At 51.8% G+C, this 20,105-nt stretch overlaps 1 protein-coding gene across 3 annotated transcripts in view; it reads right to left on the bottom strand.

Moving 5' to 3' along the window:
* The window catches only part of KCNIP3 (potassium voltage-gated channel interacting protein 3), an 82,897-nt gene that overhangs the window by 46,135 nt on the left and 16,657 nt on the right, over positions 1-20,105 (bottom strand). For 2 of the 3 annotated variants that reach the window (XM_038385131.2, XM_038385132.2), the window contains exon 2: positions 18,714-18,879. In XM_038385131.2, the coding sequence (XP_038241059.1) occupies positions 18,714-18,879 (166 nt within the window). Of the gene's footprint in view, positions 1-11,996; positions 12,288-18,713; positions 18,880-20,105 lie in introns of those variants that run through there. The other variant, XM_043503166.1, reaches the window with a different exon arrangement.

The raw sequence follows: 20,105 nt of genomic DNA, 5'->3' as shown, positions 1-20,105 counted from the left end.
CCCAGGGGACCGACTTCCCAGTCCTGCGGCTTCTGCCACTCTTCCATTCTGCCAGCTCCTTAGAGAGAAATCCCTGTTCCTTCCTCAGCTGCTCCGGATTCTCAGGGCTGGCTGTTATGCAGGGACAGACCACCCTCTTTGCAGCATGACTGTAAATGTCATAAAAACAGCTAATATTTTCAGGTTTGGGCCAGCTCTGAAATGCAGAGACAACTGCCTAGTCTCCCAAGTAGGGACGTATCAGCCAGTCCAGACGTAAACTCCCGCCTGAATCTGCACTAAAACACAAGCTGAAATCTGGCAACCGTTCCCAGGAGAGCATGGATTCTCTTTCCTTTCCATGCATTTCGGGCAGAAATGACAACCCGCCCAGCAAAACCCTGTTTTCCTGAGATCACGAGCCCTGCTTTGGAGAGAGAGAAACTTGTATAGCTGTGCAGCAGAGTTGCCCCTGGCCCTGGTGCCGTGCTGGGGGATGGTGAGTTCTGAAAGCAGGCGGGTGAACTGACCTGGAAAGTGGGCTAGGAGCCAGCCAACAGCCCCAGAGGAAGATCACACCGACTCTCAACAGGAGAAAACGTCCATCCTTCTTGCCCTGAGAAGCTGCCAGTGCAGTTATGAACGAGGGATGGGAAGAAATTAACCAGAGGAGTTTCGCCTAAACACCTGGAAAGGTCTTAGAGAAACGAGATCTAACAGGCTGGGGCATCATCTCCCCAGGAGGGAGGGGGAGGAGCCTCATTACATGAGATTTTTAAATCTACACTGGACGAGAACACCAGAAAATGAGCTGTAAGGGACAGTCCTCCCCTGAGAGAGGTGGGGTGGTCCGTGCTTAGGGCACCAGCCTAGACCCACGTTCAGTCCCCTGCTCTGGCACGGACTCCCTGGGTGATTTTGGGCCGTTCACTCAGCCTCTCGGGGCCTCAGTTTCTCCTCTGAAAGATCAGAAGACAACCCTGCTCTTTTGTACAGGGGTGTGGTGAGAATCAATACAGAAAGGTTGAGGTAAGACCCTACAATAGAGGAGTCCCAGGGCATGGGCTAGGTGGGATCCGACAGCTGTCCTTGTGTCCTCTGAATCCCACGCTTTATAGCAATAGGATGAACTCTGCCACATGGCCCTTCCCTATACCCTGCAAAGGGCTGATCGACCCTGGAGCAGCTGAGTGAGTTTAGCACCTTGCGAGAGGGGGCCCACTATGGGGCAGAGTTAACAGCATAGAAAGCAAAACAAAATACCGTGTGCAAGCCGGGAACAAGAACAGCAGCTGCTGCAGGAGGCTTGGCCCCCATGTCTGTGTGCAGTAGCAGGCCTGCCTTCACACTGAGCTGGAAGCTCGCTCTCAATTACTCTGGTGCAACGCCCTGCAATCGCCAGGGAGGCATTGGCATAAGCAGCGGTGCAAGGGATTTCTGCCAGCTGTGAGCAGAGAGTGGTAAGTGCTGGAATCGGTCTGCAGCTGCCAAGGGCCGTCTCTCACTGTGACAGTAACACCGCCCCGCAGACCCGCTATAGCCCGTTTCACCCATGGATTCACACTGTTATCACTGGTTTACAGAGAGGGACATGGGGGTGGAGGGAGGGAAAGTCGCTTCCAGTGTACGGCCATGAGGTTTCTGTGACCTGTGGGTTTGTTCCTCATTCCCGCTCCAGGACGCAGCGTCCGAGTCTAACTAAGGCACAGTCCCCTCGGCAGCCCCATACCCAGCTTCCCTGGAAGCGTGGACGGAGACAGAGACAGGAGACAGGGGCACCCCACTTGTCCTGTCCTCACCCTTCCCCAGCAGGGGACTCTAGCCAGCAGGGGGGCTAGAACTCACGGCTTTCCTTTCCAGAGCCCCAGGCCTGAGGTGCCATTAGCAGTAGTGGGGCGTCTCTTTTCTTTAGGCTGAAGCCACTAGGTTGTGACCTGGGCAGAGAGTAGCCAAGGGCTGCAGGGCACTTGGGGCTTGACCAGATGCCTTCTGAAGTCAATGGGAGTCTTTGCACGAGCTCGAGATAAGCCAACAGATGTGACACCTGCTCCTGGGGTTGCATTTAACCCTAGAACACTGGCTGGCCTGCGGTTTAATTTCAGAGCAGAAGATGAACGGGCAGGGGGGGCGGGAGAGGAGGAAAAGCTCCACCCTGTTAATCCATAGCTCTCAGCCTCCCTCCTATCTCCCAACACCCTTCTCAAACCCAGGCAGGCTGGTCCATCTGGCCCAGGGGAGAAGGGGCAGCTGCTTCTCTTCTTGCTGGGCTCAGAAGAGACAGCGGCCCAAGCGATGCATTCGGATGCACTGCTCCACACACAGGCCAGTCTGTCCAGGCCAGGGCTCGGAAGCTGTGGTTCAAGGTCTCAGCCTCCTCCTACCACACCTGGAGCCAATCTGGAAGCAGCCAGCTGGCTGTGCTGCATTAGCCAGAATTGGGGAGAGGACTCCTTGTCCCACAAGAGGACATCCGATCTTGCTGTGCTGGTTGCAGTTACAGCAGGGCTAATGAAGGGACTCGCTTCCCCATGACCTCAGCAGAGACAAAGCCAATGTTGAAAGAGGTGAACCTTCTGTCGTAAACCCCCACGAAGCCGAGGAAAGTCAATATGAATATCAAATGGCCTTTCCAGCCCAGCTCCCTTCATCCCAAGGGCTCCCAAAAGCCCCAAGCAAACTGTTTGGGAATCACTTCAGCTGCTGCAACGCAGCCATCTCTGGGGTGGAACTGGGCAGTGTGTATCGGAGCAACGGAAGAGCATGGGAGGGGAAGTGTCAGGGAACCGCTGGGGCAATTCAAGAGGAAGGAAGGTAGCTGAATTTAGCCAGAACATAAGGGGTAAAAAAAAATACCCCTCAATGCTGCAAACAGCAGCCAGCCTGGTGGCAGGGGAGCTTTTGTGCCAAGCAAGGAAGAGCTCCGTTTTACATCTGCCCAGTAGATGGCGAGACACCACCATGTAGCACCTGGCAGTGAACTCAGTGGTGCCTCAGGTGGCCCTGCTGAATCACCGATACCACTTCCCGGGGACAGATCATACAGACCCAGACCCCCGGCTTTAGGTCTCTCTGCACCTGCTCTGCTGAGCTAGGGAGAAGTGGGGGCTACAGGGCAGTGGGAGAAGGCAAAACCGGTTCAACCTGCCCGGCCAGCTTCTGCAGCAAAGGGCCTCGTAGCATCATGCTGGGTCATGGACTAAGTACGGACTCTGAAGGGGATGAGCTTCAAGCCTTCAGCACGATGGTGGTCCCACAGGATAGGTCTCCATGGCACATTAAGCCTGGGTTCGGACTCAGTTTTGAGCCCAAGCTGCACCTTCTGTCCAGACAAATCAGTCTGACTCGGGTCAGCAAGCACCCAGGACTCGGCTAGGGAGGTGGGTCAGAGCCCAAGTGCCATTAAGACAAAGGTCCAAGTCCCATCAGTTTTCAGTGGGGACACAGCTCAAGCCACAGACCTGAGTCCAGCAGCTCTAAGCCCAGGTTTACAATACAGCGTGGATGCTCAAGCATGGGCTTGAAACACCGAGTCCACAAGCCTGGGCCCCAAAGACCCAGGCTCAGCATGCCATGGTATCCGTAGGTCTCCATCAGAGACCCGAGCCCAGAGTTCCTGCACAGGTGCCCCGGTTACACGGGCTCCAAGCCCCCAGAGCTGCAGCCACCCCATTGCATAGCCCCATCTGCTGGTTGCCCCCAACCTGGGAAAACACCCCATTGCTGACCTCACCCATTATGGACCCTAATTCCCTAGGGCTGCCCTGATGCCCCTTGTTCCCCAGCCTCTGGTCCCTGTTAAGCTGCCCTGTCTCACCCTGGCATGTCCCCTTCCATTTCTGCGAGGAGCTAGCTACAGACATACTCTGAGAGATGCTGAGAGGAAGGGGAAAGCTTTACTGCTTCCCTTGCATTTCTCCGCTCCACTGACACTGGCTGCATCTGTCATTTGGGTCACTTCTTCCTCATGCGATCGTCAAGGTCCCAGTGGGGCTCCGACACCAGAGTTGGCTGCTGCAGCGAGGAGAGGCCCAAGGTTGGCTTCAGAGCTCGCTCGGAGCATCCCACCCAGCGACGGTGGATTGCTCCCCCTTGCAGCCATTTCCCATGCGGGACCCTAAGCTGGGATCTGCCTTTGCTGGCTGCCACGTTCCCCAGAGCACCACCTGTCCCCCGCCCAATGCCAGCAAAGGAAGCAAAGGACAGGACCCTAAACCACTGGTTACTGGGGGTGGGAATATGTGGATACTTTGCACTTGGGAAACCGAGGCACAGAGAAGAAGGGGAGAGACTTGCCCAAAGTCATGTAGTGAGTCAGTGGCAGAGTCAGGACCCTTGGCCTCCTGGTGGGAACCCAGGAGTCCTGACACCCAATCTCCCACTTCTGAATATGAAGCAAACACCCGCCCGGAGCTGGAATTTACAGTAGACCCAGGAGCACAGGACCGTGAGGGATCTACTACAACAGGTCCCAACTCCGTTCCCTGCTGTTCTGTTATTTATATCACAGCCAGTTGGCCCACTGCGCTAGGCGCTGTACACACACACAGGATGAGTGTCTGCACAGAAGCGCTTTGCAATCTAGAAACAAGACTGGCCAAGAGTGGGAGGGGAAACTGAGGCACAGAGAAGGAAAGGGACTTTTGCCTAAGGTCACTCGGAAGGTCAGTGTGAGAACTAGAAATAAAACCCAGGTCTGCCACATATCCATTCACTACACCATTCTATAACCACTCCTTGCTGCATCCTCCTCGCAAAGTCTACTGGGGGGCAGAGCTGGGGGGTGGGGGAGAAGGAGTTATTCTCTAACCAAGCATAAAGACTCAATAACCATGTTTGTTTAGGTGTTCACATACCATCCCCTCTCCATCAGCCAACAGTAGATGAGTCACCCCTGTGGATGACTCAAGACAATCACTGCCCCTTTTCTGCACACCAGAGCCTGCCGGAAGCTTGCCAGGATGGGCTTGAATGAAATCGGTGAGCTTTACGCCATACCCCAAAGGGCACTAAACTCAGCAGCAGTTTGTCCTTCCCCTGGAACGCCCCGCCACCAGGCTGGGAGAGGTCTTATAACAGGAGCTGAAAGAGCTTTAGTGGGGCCAAGATGCTGCCACGACACAGAAACAGAGGCTGGCTCTCAGGAGGCAGAGAGAGACAACCTGTACCACACAGACCTCCCAAATCCCAGGTTTGTCTCCTCACTTCGGGCCTCTGCTATGACCTCGCTATTTTCAATCAGTAGAGCCATCTCAGGGCAGTATCATCTCCATTTTATAGATGGGGAAACTGAGGCAGAGAGCTGGCCTGAAACTGGCCCACCCAGCAGGCCAGGGCAGAGTTGTTCTATAACTCAGGTCTCCTGAGGTTCAGTCTAGTGTTCGATCGACTAGGCCACACAATGATATTGGCCCACACAGGCACTTTAAGATCCAGGGAGGAAAAATGCTACCGTCCAGCTAAGAGGCTTTATTTCCAGAGCTGTGGGCAGGACAACCCCCTGCTTTCCCCACAATTAATGTTACTTCCTAAAGCCCACCATGCCTTGCTTTTTATGCAACATCAGGATGGGGTGGAGAGAGAGAGGGTCAGACTAAATCCACCTCAATGCGCTCCAAGAACAGATGCAGTTATTGTAAGGGGCTAGTTTGTCGCCCCTTCATTGTTGCAGTCATTAGGGAGACAGTCAGTGCGTACAATCACCCTTTATATTAAAGGTCCCCGTAACCCTTTCTATGCTGTTTATAACTCATGATTAATGAGGTCTTAATAAATGGTACAGAGCAGGTGAACATTTTGCCAAACATTTTTGACCCACCCCCACCTCCCGCCAAAAGTGGCTTTTTGAACAACATGAAAATGTTCAGAAGAGATTCATGGGTTTTGGGGAAAAAAAGACAATATTTCTCTCCTCCTCCCATCCCCCCGCCCCCCATATGGTCCTTTGGCTGGCTGGGTTTGATTCTGTCCTGACTCCGGTATAAGTCAGGAACAAAGACCTATTAAGTCCCATCTAATTCCCCTCCACCCCATACAGTATCAGCCCCTATTGTGCTGTTTACTAGCATTTTGTCCAGTCCAGCTGCAAATGCCTCAAGTGATGGAGCATCCATTGCTTCCCTGGGGAGATTTATGAAACAGCCGGGCAGATCTCAGGAAATCTGGAATTCAAGGACGAGATCATGTAAGGTACTTAGCTTCCTCATAGCCCCCCCCCCCATTGGTTTATCTGTATATTTAAGGAACTTGCATGATTGGTTTCTACGTTGGTAATTAACTAAAGAGGCCTCCTCCATAAGCATTGCCTGGTTATGTTAGAAGAAACAGATATTCATTCATTTTTGGCCCACAAGTGTTTTACGTACTTTTTTAGTTGCTCTCCTTATACTGATAATTTCTGGGCCATATAGCCAGGTTACATCAGATACTAAGTTTTGCTACATGCTGACTAGTGGGTTTGTGCAGATCTGCCCTCTACTGGATGAAATCAGAGCTGCTCATCTTTGTGTCATGGGCCCTATACTGCTAATGGGGAGTCTCCATAACTTCTAGCCCTAGGGGCCTGTACTTTAGGAGCAGAAGGGTGAGAGTTCTACCACTGCTGTCACCTTGAAGCTGTGAGTAGCCCTGGCATGCAGCAGCATAACAAACGTGGGGTCTTATATAGCCACAAAAATCTGCAAGTCATTCATGTTCTACGCTCCAGATGCAGATCTAAAGTGTACAGATCATACAAACAAGAGCCAAGGAGTTCTCACTTGGGGAAGTAAGTGGAGACTATATTTAGAATCGGGGGACGGATTTTGTTGTTTTCAAACAGCTCACAGAAAACATGGGGCTGTCAACCCACCAGCAGCCACTGGCAAAGATAAAGGCAGAATCAGAGCTGCAAAGGGACTCTGTGCATCTCATCGGTTGGATCATCTCTGCCTAACATGCAGTGCTCAGAGTACGGAGACTGTCTCGCAACTGTCAGTGAATCCATGTGGAATCTGAATTTTCAGGTGGACTCAATTAAACTGGAAAAGTTACTTGTGCTTAAAAACACCAACCAGGAGAGATCTAAGTAGACAGTAGCTCTGGCTTTTCAGTGCAGTCCCTGGAGACAGGGAGAGAGGTTCATGGGTCTGAAATGTTATTTTCTCCACAGCCTGTATAGCATCACATAAGTGGCATAGGATTTCTGATGCAGCTACAGAGAGGCTCTGGCAATGGAAAATAACTTCCAAAATTAGGCTCCCTTCTTGTCTATTTTTGTGTCTTTTGATCATCTACTCCAGGTGTGTCTCTTTCCCTCCTCCAACCCCAATACACACCTTCATTTTCATTTCTGTGGGTTTAAAATTAATTTAGTGCTGGTAAAAGAAAACAAGTACAGTCAGCAGCCGCACTATAAGCTTCCCCAACCAGCTTGACCTTGAAATACCAGGTGTAGCAAATGGAGGGGAGTTTGATCTCCACAGTCCATCAAGCTCTCAGCTTCTCTGCTGAAACTGACCATATAAGGACTTATTGTTATAAGCAGAGATCTAACCTGTAACTTGCAATATGACCCTCTGCCACTTGAGCTAAAGTAGGAACTCCAATGGCTGGCAGCAGTAGTAGGCTGTCACCTTCTAGTAGCTGGTGCACATAAAGGACAACACAACGTGTTATAACAGGACCAGTCAGAGCAACTGGTGCCGGTGGTTTTTGAATTGTTTGCTGTTTCCCACAAAGAAATTGAAATGAAAACTTCCGGAAATCTCTCATTTTGGGGCCAATCCTGCAGCCCACACCAAGGCCCCCATGGGGGTTAATGGGAGCTCTGCCTGAGGAAGGACTGCAGGCTTGTGCTCTTAATAGCATTTCTAACACTATTAAACTTGTGGAAGGCGTGAAACATGTCTATTTTGCTGGTCGTGATCCCATTAGTCAAGGGCAAAATGGGCACTGAATTCAATAAGATCAGGACAAGGCATCTCACTGGGGTTAATATACAGAGTGTAACAGCCACACTGGGCCAGAGCATGAATGGCTAAGTAAAGGGGTAACAAGAATCAGAGCCTAGAGCAGTGATGGGATTAGAAACAGGGCCCAGGCAGATATGGTCAACCCCAGATCCCAACTTCAAAGGCCAGGTGGTCAAAGGCTGCTTTGGCTCAGCTCCACAATAGACAGGCTGAATTTTATGGTAAAATGAGCCGTTTTAGTTCTTATTATGCTGGCCCCCCATGGCCACCTCAAACTTCACAGCAAGAGCAGGGCTAGAACTCTCAGCCTCCTGCTCTGAAAGCACACGCCGCTAACACTTGAGCTAAAGGAGAACTGCCATTAGCAGTAGGGGGTCTAGGATGTACAATTTTAGACTCAAACCAATAGACTAGGGGGACCAGATTCCCGATTTTATAGGGTCAGTCCTGATTTTTGGGTCTTTTTCTTATATAGGCTCCTGATTCCCCTCCCCCATTCCGATTTTTCACATTTGCTGTCTGGCCACCCTACAATAGACAGCAGTGAATGGAATTACACACACACACACACACACAATACATGCATTAACAATGATAGATTGAAAACCTTGTTATCTACTCTAAGTATTGGATCATTATATTATACCTACTAAGAGTTTCTAGTTTGGGGGGGAAATACTTAAAATATATTAAAAATGAAATATTTAATGCACAGAATGCACTGACAAATAACTGTTCAGGATTTCTCTTTCTCTAAATAGGGACAATTCATTAGAGTATTATGGCAATTAATTTATGTATATAATGTGTTCAATCAGGCACCACTGAAGTGCAGCCACCTCTGGGATGGGGCATGACAGCTGTTTAACAGGATGGAGCAGTGCATGACATCAGATTTTCAGGCGGATTGAAAAAAACTTCAATTAAGCTACACACAGAGTTTTGGGGAGGCAGGAGATAACTAGTGCTCACGCAGGAATTTGACCAAGACATTGCTATTAACAACCCATTTCTCCTGTTAGAGCCACAAAAGGTCAAAGACATCATCACATCTCATCTAGAAGATGGCAGTTCCAGTCCCATAGCAGCTCCTAGCACCAAGCTGGGAGCATTGGCTCAGTAGCAGCTGGAGGGCAGTGCACCATCTACTGGATCAGCAACGAGAATATCGGGTTATGTACATTACAAGTGTACAGCAGGAATATATTTCCGTCCCTGATTTTTCACCGCCCAGGCCATGCGTCCTGTGTTTCCCAGCCTAGAGCTCCCACTACAGAGAAATGTTAGCCAACGCATGTGTCAGCTGATCAGTCCCTCTCTTATCTTAGCATCTCAAAAGCACTTTACAAGCCGAAAGGACCCGATTCTGCTGTTTTTACATTGAGTAGCAATTACTATTGAGTACCCCCTCTGGTTTGGCAGGTCTTTTGAGATTGTACTGACTAGTCCCTGTAAGGATTGCAGAATCAGCCCCTAAATAATTCTCCCGTACAGCATCCCTATGAGGAAGGTAAGGTATGTGGCTCACCATTCCCCTTCCTCCTGCAAATCACTGATAGGCAGCTACTTCTGGAGTGGAGCACAGCAGCTGTTTAACAGTGTCCAGCAACTCTGTATAACAGATTAAGACAAAGTAAAACAAACTGCAGTTCATTCTTCAGGGGTAATTTCCCTTGATGGAGTTTGGCCACAAAACAGTGTTAGATGCTTACAAAAACAAGGGTTTTAATGACCATGAAAGTCAAGGACCATAGCTTTACATTGCATCCAAAGGAGTCTTTGCTGGTTTCTCTATGGTGCTTGTCAGTAGAATATGCGTCCCTCACACACCATTCATGAATGTATCCTTCTGGAACACCCTGCTAGTTAGGAAAGCATTACTATACCCATTTCACTGATGGGGAAACTGAGGCACAGATATTTAATTGGCAACAGAGGTAGTCTTGGGACACAGCTGGAATTGAACCATCCCAGGCCTGTGCCTTAGCCATAAAACCACCCTTCCTCTCTATCACTATCTCCCCAAGAGCTGTGACAAAGCCTGTCCTGAATTGGAATACCAATGCTGCTTTCATGTGATTTCGTTTGCAGTTTGACAGAGTTCTTCATTGCCCTCCTCTTCCTTCATCCTTGATCCTGTCTCCTCTGTTCGTTCCTGAGCTTCAGAGTCAATTAAAAAACCCCACCACACCAAAGTTTAGCCACGAACCCTTCTTTGGAAACCTGCACTGACCTATGCGTGCAACTTAAGATGAGGCCACATGAAGGCCAAACACATTAGGAATTGAACCAGGGACAGCCAGGGCTAAAAGCTGGTTGTTTGAGCTAAAGCTCTCTAGCCGGGGCTGTAGCAGACTCACATCCACTTGGGGTCAGGCACAGAAGGACGCTCATAATACACCCACACCAGAGGTTACATTCCCTTCTTACAACGTTAAAACCCCCTCTAGAAAGTCCCAGACACACAGGCGAGAGACTGAAGATGCTTCAAAGCCCTTAGTCGCCATGCTTGGAGAAATCACCATGGGAATTCTGCCAGCCCCCTGCCAAATCTAGGGGTGGCTAGAACCCCCTCTGTGAGTAGCTGCAGGAATAGAAACATCTCCTTGAGGTAGCATTGCCCTGGTATGCAAGGTGATTAGAGTGAAGCCCGGAACAGGGCCGATGGATTCCACGGTGCCAAAGGATGGGAGATCCTGTTCTGCCCAAATGACGGGCACGGAGTGAGCATGCTCCAGCCAGTTGCTTGATTGAGTTAGTGTATAATCTCTGGAGCCAGGTGGCTGTCTGTGCCCGATTCCAATTAATTAACAGCAGTGCTGGGTTTGGTATTTAACAAGAGACTCGGCCTCCTCCAGCAAATGAGGGAAGAACAGCCAGTAAGAGAGTCAATCAGGCAGCCCACAGCTGAAGTCTCCCTGCTCTCTCAATCCTCCTTCAGGGGAGAGAAAGTTTGGTTAGCCAGGAATGCCCGGCACGGAGCTGGCCCTCTCAGCCAGGGGGGGGTTCCCAGCAACCAGGAATCTATGCGCTGCTGTGATGGGGAGATTAGAGACATGAGGAAACCTGTCCCAGACCTCCCCAGCCTCATAGAAAATTGAGCCCATTGGGGAAACTCATCCTGACAACTTGGGAGACCCATTCCCAAGTGCTCCCATTCCAACCACTTGGGAGACCTAACCTGGCCCATGAAATCCAGCAGTCACTCTCCCTTTCCTAGCTGTCTAATGCCACCGAGCTGCATCTGCAACTGTAGTTCCTGCTTCCATGTCTGTCCATCCCACACGGCGGCTCCCAATATCACAGGTACTTCCCCGAAGGATGGGTGGTCACTGGGGCTGTGCCTCTCAGAAAGGCGTCCTTGCTCCTGGGCATCTCAGTTGCAGAGAGTTTCCTTAACTGGGGAAAGAACCTCCCGTGTAGTAGCCCCTTGGCTATTTGAAAAGATCCCTCTGGACCCCAATGAGAATCCATTCAGCTCAGACAGAGCAATGAAGGGCAGGTGGATGGAATTACCAGGTCAAGAAGGCACCTAAGCTTTACACTTGTCCGTTCTCCAAACCAAGAATCCCACTCCTCTCCTGTCCCTTTCTCACCATGCCAGTTACATCCCCTGCTCCATCCCTTTCCCCACATGATGGTTCCCCCTTTCCTTATTCCTTCCATTGCTGGCTGCCCCTCTCATCGAACCCTGCAGGGACCTCCATGCTTCTTTTGAACACAGCCCCTCAGTTCCTTCATCTCTCCCCCCAGTGGACATTCAGCACATACCCAGTGCTGTATCTGTTCAACACACTGTGCAAACATTAATAACCCGGGCCACCCCCAGGGGAGGGAGCCTTTTGCCACGATTTTACAAATGGGGAAACTGAGGTACAGCAAGGGGATGCAGCGGGCCCAAGTAGGTCAGAGGCAGAATTCGAACTCCAGATTCCCTGGCTCCCAGCCACACTCAGCTCCCTCATCCCCCACTGCTTGGGCTCTACAAGCCACCAAAACACCATTGGCCCACACTGACTGCTCCCTCCAAATGCCTCGCAGCTGTGGGTACACTGCTGCACATCTTACCTTGGGACAGGTTCCCGGAGATGAAACGGAAGAAGTAGCTGATCAAATTGCCCAGATGTTTCTTGCAGCTGAAGTCCCAGATCTCAAGGCGTGCTTCCAGGAAGCGCACCGAGGTGTGTGCTTCTTTGGCCTCTTTCGGGGGCATCCTGTCTCGCTCCAGCAGGCCTGAGCACTGCCCCACACTCCTTCCGTTCGCCCTGCCCTGGCTCGCTGGGCCAAGTTGTCTGGGTTTCCTTAAGGTAAGTGCTTTGTTTCTGCTGCTCTCAGCTGCACTGACCTTCTCTCCCACTCCACCTGCTCTGACTACTCCTCCGCAGGTCTCTCCTCCCGCTCCATGCTGGAATCTCTTGCAAAGTTGTATTTTCTCTAGCCGAGCGCATGGTATTTCTCCACCTTTCACAGGGTGTTCGGGAATACAGGCCTTTGACTAGGCCCCTCTGGCAAACACCCAGCAATGCCAGAGGGGCACAACGTCATTCTTCTTCCTGCTGAATTCAGGAGTCCCAAAGCTCCCCGTCCTCAGAATATCACCTACTTTCTCCTTTCCCCCTTCCCACCATGGTACAGTTACTACTCCCTAGATTTTAGTAAGTTTAAGGCAGCACTGTCATGTGCTAGTTCAGCCTTTTCTGGCCAAAGCCGCATTGAGTCCCTGAATTTCAGATTGCCTTCCGCCAAGGATCTGCGTACCACAAAAACTCCTGCTCAACCCGTCATCCCCTGGGAGCAGAGAAGAAAGCTTGCCTTTCATGTTAACCCTAGCCACCCTGCATGCTTTGTAATTCTCTTTGTGCCAGTCTGTCCCTTTGTCTCAAATGCCCCAGAGTCCCTGCCGCTCCCCAGGCCAGGGACATCTCTCAGAGCCCCACCAACAGATGGACAATTTGCTTCAGACTTCTCATTTTGCTTCAGGAGAGGTGCTCATGAGTCTCTGGTCATCAGCTGTCCCCAAAGCCATGGCCTCCACTCCTTAGAGGAAATAGAACTCATAACCTTCTAATCCAAAGCCACAGCTCCCTACCCCTTGAGCTACAGTCACTGCCCTGATATTAGGGCTTATTTCCTGTTTAAATATCCAGCCAACAGAGAGGCAGGAGTCACAGCTGTGCAGCTCTGACCTTCTCCCCAACGCAAGGTTACCAACATGCTCCGCCACTGCATTGCAAATCCCTGCTGCTCCAGTGTACTAAATATCCCTTGTCCCCATTGAATCAGGATGGGGATCTCCTGGTCTAGATGTTTTATTCCCCACCACAGCAGAACCTTCTGGCCTAACAGGCCCTGTCCCAACAGGCATTGGGGAATGCAGGCATTTGGCCAGAGGGGCCTGGACAACACCCATCAGTGCCAGAGGGGCACAACTTCTTCCTGAGTATCTCAAAGCTCTTTAAGAAGGGGGCATCATACCCATTTTACAGACAGGGAAAGTGAGGCAGAGGGAGGTAGGGGAGGGACTTGCTCACAATGTACAGGAAGTCAGCAGTGAGACAGGGAATAGAACCCAGGAGTCCTGATTCCCAGTCTTGTGCTCTTTAAATCCTCCTGGGCACTGCAGGAGGACGTGTTAGCAGGAACCTGTGGTTTGTGTGTTCCAGGCAGATGTGGCAACCTTCTTTTTAAGCAAGGCCAGGGGGCAGAAGAGGTCAGTCCACATCCCTGGTAGCATTTCCCCCTCGCCCATATTTCGCCTGCATCAAATCCCCCCGATCTCCAGATCTGTGCCCATCCCCCTGGCCTGGCCCGACCCTTAGCTGAGTGGGGAAGTTTGCCCTGAGCAATGAGACACCCCCACTGCCCAGCCAAGGCTGCATGCCCACCAAGCGAGCATCTGGGACTGGGCACCCAGGCTACATGGGTCAGAACCGAGACCCCAGCATGCAGTGGTTCCCAGGAAGGGCATACGCAGCTCAGTGGGAACCGAGGGCTCCCATCACCTTCCCTATTCCCATTTCCACTGGAAACCAGTAGGGCCGAGGGGCTCCCCATTCAAGGGAGGGGATCAGCTCCTTCTCCCTCCCACCGGGTCTCAGGCTCGCTCTCCCCGTCTGCTCTCCTGACCTTCACGAGGCGAAGACAATTCCCAGTGTAGAAGCACGGTTCTCAGACTACTGGCAAGGTATTAATAACTGTGCTTAGCACTGGACAATTCCTGCTTCCCTCGGTGTAATCGGACCCCCAGCACCTGCAGCAGGGCTAAGACATCAATTCCTAGCAGTGCCAAGCTCAGTACAGGCCCCTCTCTGTGCTAATCCGCAGAGGATCTGACTGACTGCCCCCCCCACTTTGGAGCCTTTGCTCTTCAGCTCAAGCTTGTAGCTCTGGAGGTCCCTGGTCGGTTCAATCCCAGGTTGGCCAAGAGGGTGGCTGTCACATAGAGGTCGTAGACAAGGCCTTGACCCAACGTCTCCTTAGCCACTTCCTTCACTGCAGCCCACTCCCCCAGTGCCTTATCTGGACACATCCTTGCACTTAGCACCCCGTGGTGGCAGCTGATAGAGGGTTCACTGCTGCCTGGTTCATTTGGATGAACTGCAGCCAGCCATCAGAGGAGGTTTTACAGTGAAGAGATTTCAGCCCCTGCTCTTTGAAGGGGATGTATTCCCCAATTCCAAGGCCAGAAGGAACCACTGACCTTCTGGATAGCACAGACCATAGGACACCCCCCAGTTCATTCCTGTCTCAACCAGAGCAGAACTTTGAAAAAAACTTTCACTCTTGGCTTTAAAATGGCCAGTCAGAGAATCCACCACAACTCTTAGTAAGCTGTTTACTGTGGTTAATTACCCTCGTTGTTAAAAGTGTCTGCTTTATTTCCACTCTGAATTCATCTAGCTTCTACCTCCACCCACTGGGCGCCGCTTGGTTAGCGAGTTACCAGCTCTCACCCCCTGCAGACAATTCTTTGTATACCAGGTGCTCCCCAGTCGAGATCAGGGCCACATTGTGCTAGGTGCTGCACATGCTCATAGCCCTGAAGACACTCCCGGCCCCAAAGAGCTCATGATCAGATAGACATTGGGAGGGGAAAACTGAGTCACAGAGGAGCGGTGCCTAAGGTCACCCAGCAGGTCAGGGTCAGAGCTGGGAACTGAATGCAGGTCTTCTGACTCCCAGTCTGGTGCTCTGTCTGCTAGATCCCACTGCCTCCCACAGAACAGATACTGCCCTAACGGGGCAGGGGAAATGTGCCATGTGCCTCTGCCTTGACCAGTTTTCCGAGTAGCAGCTGTGTTAGTCTGTATTCGCAAAAGAAAAGGAGTACTTGTGGCACCGTAGAGACTAACAAATTTATTTGAGCATAAGCTTTCGTGAGCTACAGCTGGATTAAGGAAAGAAGTGTTCAGTCCTTCTGGCCCATTCAGTTCTAGGCCTCTCGGCTGATGCTGGTGATAAGCAGCCTGATTCCCTGTTATCCTGCATCTTGGGCCCTCATTCACGCTCAGACAAGCAGTCCCAGTTACAGCAGTGGGGTTTTACACTCCCGATTGCAGGGAGGGTCTCTGCCTGCCTTTCACCCTCTCTTAGGGTGAAGCTAAGCTGGGGAGGCCAGTTTTGCATGGGTCAGAGGTTCATGGCAGTTCTTGTGGCAGTGAGTTCCAGCTGCTGGGAAAGTGCCCCCGTAACCCACGTTGATAAGAACCTGGCTCTTTGTCCCCATTAGTATCTACATGACATGGAGGTTTAGGAGTACAACGGGAAAGGAATTTTTCGCACCAACTTTTTTTGTTGTTGGAAAATGCATTTGTGAAAACCAAAATTCTGTAGGAAAAGGGCCATTGTGGCAAATTTCCCATTTTGGGGAAGAAAAGAAAAAAAGGAAAGTTTCAAAGTTGTTGAAAGCCTCATTTTGACGTTAACAACAACAACAACAAAGTTTGGTTTTTCGTTCCAAATGTCTTTTCATTTTTAGATGTTAGCTAATTTCTAGTAAAAAAAAGTTGATAAACCTCAAAATCAAAACCAGAACACTTCAATTGACTCAATCCAACTGTCCCTAATAGGACAATTTTCAAGAATTCAAAATCCAGACAGAAAAGGAGTACTTGTGGCACCTTAGAGACTAACAAATTTATTAGAGCATAAGCTTTCGTGAGCTACAGCTCACTTCATTGGATGCATCCGATGAAGTGAGCTGTAGCTCACGAAAGCTTATGCTCTAATAAATTTGTTAGTCTCTAAGGTGCCACAAGTACTCCTTTTCTTTTTGCGAATACAGACTAACACGGCTGCTACTCTGAAACCTGTCAAAATCCAGACAGGAATTTGTTCCCCACCGGCCCTCAAACATTCCCATGGGACAGAAAAGCTATTTTCCACCCTGCTCTATGGATGAGTTTGCTACTCATGAGCTAAAGCAGTGGGTTTTGAAGTTTCATTTGTGGACCCCTAAAAAATTTCAAATGGAGGTGCTGACCCCTTTGAAATCTTAGGTATAGTCTGAGGACCCCCAGGGTTCTGCAGACCACAGGCTGAGAACCAGTGAGCTAAAGGATCTGGTCTTTGCTTCCGGCAGTAGCAGCTCATGCTTTTAGATCCAGGGTTCAGTCCCTGCACATTGACCCTGCAAAGGGGACATTATTAACACAGGATCAGGACTTCCCCTTGTGATGAGATGGTTCCTGAGGAACACAGCTGTGGTGTTAGGTTGTGGAGTGGGATGGCCAAGGTCTAAAGGCTTGGATCCAGCTAGAGTTTACCTGTCCGATTAGAGTTTAGACCAACAGCCCATGTATAGCACACCTGACGCCTAGCATCTGATCACAACCTCACACCAGCAGAGGAAAACATTCCAGCGTCTCCCAGTAACATCTGGGAGACGGATGAAGCTAGGACAAGCCAAGTACTTGTTTTGGACCATGAGCCATGAACAGGGGAACCGTAGGGGTTCTCCCACCCTTGGCAAACCGGCAAACTTCTCTCCCCAGCCCAGCTGGGAGTGAGCCACAAACACCCACACTGAACATTTTGCTCCTCTCACACATTTGCATTCAGCCATAGCTTGCAGAGCCGTAGCGGGAATGAATCTCTCCATGCTGCAGAGCACTCAGCTACCTGCAGAGGGAAACAGAGCTCTAGCCAGCTCCATATGCAGAGCTGTTCTCCTCCCTCTCAGGAGAAGAGAAAGCCTTGCTCTGCTTGAATCAGGAAGCAAGTTCTCCAGTGCAGGTGGGTGATTGCAGTGGTTTCCAGGGCGTGGGAGACAGATTGACTGGATCCCATCCACCCAACAATTCAGACTCCGGGGTGATCACACCCATTCCCAGCCCCTTCGGAGCAGATTTCTTTTACACTCAAAATGAATTCCAGATCCTGACTCTTCCTCAGTCGGGAGATTCAGCTGCAACATTAACCCTGGAATAGCTACAGATCCATCACTGACCAGAGGGAGTTGCCCCCCACACACACTCATGAGCCTACTTCTGCTGCTCCAGACATACGCCTGGCATGACCAAAGCCCCCATGGAATCAGGTAATGATGCAGGGTTAGAGCAGACACCCGTCATCCCCCGAGCAAATGCACAGGCCAGAGTACAACCAGAAGGAACCTGCAGGGAAGCCTCCAAGTACAAGCAATTGCTTGGGGCCCTGGCTTCTGGGGGGTGGGAGGGAGATTTTGCTCATGGGCCAGCCTGAAGTTCCTTCCATTGGCAGGGATGAATCATAGAATCCTAGAATATCAGGGTTGGAAGGGACCTCAGGAGGTCATCTAGTCCAACCCCCTGCTCAAAGCAGGACCAGTTCCCAACTAAATCAAAAGTTGGAGACAAGTCATCTTCTGATCCCGCTGGGCAGCTCGTGGGTACCACGCTGCGTCGCTGACCCTGCATTCACACATGTCATGGATAGGAGGCAGCAGGGCTGGGCTGGGTGACCCATGCTACTGAGGCCAAATTGGAGGAGTAGGGGATTCCTCCAGAAGCGGCACGGGGACCTTCCTTCAGGGGCCCACCATTTCCACAAAGGGCACAATATACCCAGAGCACGAACCACTGAAGGAAACCCCAGCAGCACGTTCCATACAGGAACCTGGGAAACAGCCACAGTGACCCAGGCTGAAAGTGTGGGATGGCGTAAAAATAAGCTGGGCGAGGGAGAGGCCTTCCAGGTCTGTTGTGTTCATATGGCTTTATAATGCTGCTCCTCGGCAGCCAATCAGATGGGACTGCCGGGGAGGGATGGAGGAAGGGAGCCATGGTAGGGGGACAGTGGGATGCTGCACAGATCCACCTAGGGGATTTGAAGCCCAGACTGTTCTGGATCTCGACAGCTGCTCCTGGCATTAATCCTCAGAGCGATGTTCTAGGAAGGAGCCGGGGATTATGCAGCATTATGACCGGCCTGGACAGGAGGCGGATAAGAGACTCTCCCCCCCCCCCGCACCTCCATTCCCACCTCCAGGGCAGGAGTGTCCCGGCAAGGCTGCTCCAGGGAGACTGGTCGGATGGGGCCGCTGGGCAGGGCTGGGCACAAAAGGGCTCTGCCAGCATATGGGGGATTGGCAGCATTGGCACAGATGTGGAGGTAGATGGATTCCCATTCCCCACCCTCCCTCGCCTGGGTAGGCTGGTCCCAGGTGGAACTTTACAGGCTTGGGAAGTTCTCCATGTAGCTGGTCTGGAGGGGAGAGATTCCCAGTCCCTTATCCAGAACCTGACACCAAACGGAGACAACCCAAGCCCCAGTCCCGGGTCCCAGCCCCATCTCTGTGCTCCTTACCTGATCCCTCGGGCACTGCGCGGGAGAGGATCCGCTTCACCAGACAGCATTTCAGCAGTGCTTTGCGCGTGAGCCGTGGCTTCTGCCACTTCACATGCCCCTTTTTCCCTGGGGGAGTGTGACCTGGGTCACCCAGCAGGCTCCCATCTGTCTCCTTGGTCTCGTCCTGCAGCGGAACACAGCCCAGGTAAGCGCCCAGAGGTGGGGAAGTCACATAGGCAACCAGGTTCCTACTTGCCATCTGCAATTACCCCTTACGGTGCCCCACGCAGGTGGGCATGGCGAGCTAGGAGATATCAATGCGTGACAGCTACCAGCAGAACTGGGTCCAAGCCCCAGAGCACTGATTGCCCCTAAAGTCAGGGGGACACATTTGACCCCGGGGTTCAGACCCCATCTTTAATAACTGCTGTTCGCACACACACGCTGCCTCTTCATGTCAGGCATCCTCCCTCATACCAAGAGGACATGATAATCCCTCCCCCCCGCCGAGTTAATCAACACAAGAGCAGAGGGAGAGGGCACTGTGGGGCTAATGCAACATCAGCCAGTGGACTAGGGTGACCAGATGTCTTGATTTTATAGGGACAGTCCCGATTTTTGGTTCTTTTTCTTATATAGGCTCCTATTACCCCCCACCCCCTGTCCCGATTTTTCACGCTTGCTGTCTGGTCACCCTACTGTGGCCCCTCCATGCCAGCTTGACTGGAGCAAAGGGGCCACAAAGCAGGTACGAGGCCTGTCTGCAAACATGCCCATGTCCCTGCACCACCTCCAAGCACAAGTGGGGGGGCGCGCCGAGCAGAGGTACAGCATGAGCAAGCAGGGACATGGTGGGGGTGGACCTGCACCCCAGCCATTCTGCACCCCGAAGCCTCACAGGGGTCCCCAAAGCAGGGGCACAACTTGCAGCAGAGCGGCTCCAGGCGGGAGATGCAGAGGAAGTGGCTCTTGCACCGGGAGCAGCAAGGGGCGGTGCAGAGACTTCTGCAAGCAAGCAGGGAAGCTGGCACGAGCAGGCCTCCAATTCTGCCCTCCATTACAGCCCTGCTGGCTTTAGCAGGATGGCCCAGGTCCGCGAGGTCAACTGGAGCAGGACACGGGCAGTTTGGGAACCAGCTCTTGCAGTGACTGGGCGCAGCGTGGGCCATACAGGGACGGAACCATTCTGCCTGTGGAGCAGGAGCTTTGGGTATTGGCGGGGGGAGCTGCCCCGCACTGGGGTCGGAGAGCGGCAGCCGACTGAGATCAGATGCGAGATGAACGGGGAGCAGGGCAGGCGCTGCAGAGGAGGTGGTTCTCGCGCCCCCAACGACAGGTTTCGGCAGACGCCCCAGGAAACTGGAAAACCTCTGGCCATCCCCATCCCTTATCTCCAGCCCTTCTCTGCCC

Source organism: Dermochelys coriacea, chromosome 26 (genome assembly GCF_009764565.3).
Source record: "Dermochelys coriacea isolate rDerCor1 chromosome 26, rDerCor1.pri.v4, whole genome shotgun sequence".
Taxonomy (NCBI): Eukaryota; Metazoa; Chordata; order Testudines; family Dermochelyidae; genus Dermochelys; species Dermochelys coriacea.
The sequence above is the reverse complement of the archived record's forward strand: the minus strand, read 5'-3'. Positions and strand labels throughout refer to the sequence as shown.